Source organism: Nicotiana tabacum, chromosome 16 (assembly GCF_000715075.1).
Source record: "Nicotiana tabacum cultivar K326 chromosome 16, ASM71507v2, whole genome shotgun sequence".
Classification (NCBI taxonomy): domain Eukaryota; kingdom Viridiplantae; phylum Streptophyta; class Magnoliopsida; order Solanales; family Solanaceae; genus Nicotiana; species Nicotiana tabacum.
In genome coordinates, this window is record NC_134095.1 from 2,433,178 (window position 1) to 2,435,665 (window position 2,488).

Sequence of the window (2,488 nt, forward strand, 5' to 3'; positions counted from 1 at the left end):
TGGCGTTCGTAGGCCGAAGTCCTTTTCCATGTTTTTCGTTTGTTTATCTTGTATCAGACAAACATGATGTATTTTCCTTGCAGACATTGTTTGTAGCATTCTGTAGTAGTCCCTGAGCTAGTGACACCAAACTCTGAGTAGCATTTTGGTTCAAACTTCCGCATTTTTGGTTTGCAGTTGTTTTAAATTTAAAGTCATCCGCTTAGATTTTGTCTCGCTTATTATATTGTTCAAAAAAAAGTAGAAAAGGTGTTTTAAAAAGTAGGAAAAAAATCTTGATTAAAGAATAAGATTACTGACTATTGATGTCTTTGAGAATTTGCTCCTCTGGAATATAGATTTTCTCCAGAGTTTTACCAATCATTTTCTCCCACATAGCCACTAACTCATTGAACGATAGTGTGTTTTTGGGAGGCTTAATATAGAGGGTTTTGTTCAACGTTCTCGGGTCATCAACAGCTTTAATAGTGTAGGTGCCAATGTCATGTTCCTCATTGAACACAGCTGCAAAGAAAGAAAAAAAAGGAAAAGTATGCAAAAATGAGACATTTTGCCATGAACTTGTTTTCTTTCAAATCAATAGAGTCGCCACCTAATAGTGGTGGGCACGAATAAGTTATGTTACTCGAACTCTCTAAAAATATTAGTCAGTACGTGACCACGGGCGGATGTACAATCGCAGGCAATGGCGAAGCCAGAATTTTTACAAAGGATGTTCAAAGTTTAATATATATATATATCTATGAAAAGTAATTTTTGACCTTTATACATAGTATAATTTTTTATATACTTGGTGTAATTTTCCGATGAAGGAAGTTGAACACCCTTCACTCTATATTGCTACGCCACTGATTGCAGGTACGGGTTCAACCGAACCCATAACTTTCAGTGCAGATCATAAGTTTATGTGTAAAACCTTACTGAAATTATAATAAATAGTAGACATGAACCCATAACTTAAAAATATAACAGGTTTAATGCTAAAAATCTTAAAAGTTAAACCCATAAAGTTTAAATCCTGGATCCGGTTCTGCGCGTGAGGAATCCTTCAAAATTAATGTATTTTTGAAGGATCTGACACGAGTACGACGGTATTTAAAGACTCCGCAAAACATAGTGGATAAGGAATTTTTTTCCACATACCCTTAACGTTTCCATCTCCAGGAATGATGATTTTGTCTCTAGGGGGAGCAGTGGCTTCTGGTTGGACCAAATTTGCTAAGAAAAAACCATCTAAACAGTCGCTGGAGACATAAGTATAAGGAATTCCTTCAGCCTCGGTAGCTCTACGAATTTGGGCTTTTGCATCAACTAAAGACTTTACTGGTTCCACTGTATTGGCCTTATCAACATCCATACCAAACTCTGAAGGGAAAGATCTCTGAAAATTTTAAATAAGATTATTTAGCCCCATGAACATTATGTAATTAAATATAAATGTAAAGAACTACTAAACTTTCAACAAGTATTAAATTCTGAACCCATAAATCCAAAAATTAGTGAATTCAAGGGGTTCGGGGTGATTCCGAATGGCTAACGGGGAGTTTGGAACTTGGAAATACAGCTGATCAACTGCTGTTTCTGGTGTCGTCCGCACCTGCGAAGTAGGAGACACAGGTGCAAGACCACATGAGCGACATAGGAGTTGCAGATGCGGCCATATGGGACTTTAGCTGGAACCGCAGGTGCGAGAAGGCGGGCGCATCTGCGAGACCTGGGGCGCAGATGCGGAAGTAAGGAAGTTGGTTGGTTCCCCAGAAGCGGACAAAGATGCGCAGGTGCGCAATCGCAAGTGCGAGATTTTGCCGCGGATGCGGAGTCTGGATTTTTAAGTGACTTTCGCACCCGTGATGGGAATTCTGGAGGTGCGGCGTCGCAGAAGCAGGGATCTGGACGCAGGTGCGAGTTCACTGGGTAGAAAGTATAAAAAGGAGGCCTCGCGAATTGTTGCTCATTTCCACCATTTTCAAGTTAGATCTTGGAGCTTTTGGGGTGATTTTTGAAGGGGATTAAAGAGTTTTCACTGAGGTAAGTTGCTTGAGCTCTATTATCATTAGCTACGGTATTTTTCCATTGATTTCCCACTTAATTAGTAGGATTTTTGAAGTGAAATAAGGGGTTAAGACTTGGGATTTTGGAGAGAGTAATTTGGAGAATTGAGGGACCAAATAATGTCGGATTTTGATGAAATTGGTATGGGTAGACTCGTGAGTGAATGAGCTTTCTATTTTGTAATTTTTGTCGGATTTTGAGACGTGGGTCCGGATGCCAGGTTTGAATCGATTTCGGGATTTGTGTCTAATTAAGTAATTTTTCTTGTGAAATTGGTTCCTTGGCGTATATTAATTGTATTGTATTACTTTTGGCTAGATTCGGGACGTTTGGAGGCTGATTCGAGAGGCAAAGGCATTGCGGAATAGGATTTTGCTCAAATTGAGGTAAGTAATAGTTGTAAATCTGGTCTTGAGGGTATGAAACCCCGAACATT

General features: G+C 39.3%; 1 protein-coding gene across 1 annotated transcript; it reads right to left on the bottom strand.

Moving 5' to 3' along the window:
- Nucleotides 1-273: 273 nt before the first annotated feature.
- On the bottom strand, nt 274-1,377 carry LOC142170522 (phenylcoumaran benzylic ether reductase TP7-like). Its single transcript, XM_075232454.1, has 2 exons — nt 1,144-1,377; nt 274-504 (listed from the first exon to the last, which is right to left on the bottom strand). The coding sequence occupies exons 1-2, from the start codon at nt 1,355-1,357 to the stop codon at nt 293-295; spliced, it is 426 nt and encodes a 141-aa protein (XP_075088555.1). The 5' UTR covers nt 1,358-1,377; the 3' UTR covers nt 274-292.
- Between the last annotated feature and the right edge of the window lie 1,111 nt (nt 1,378-2,488).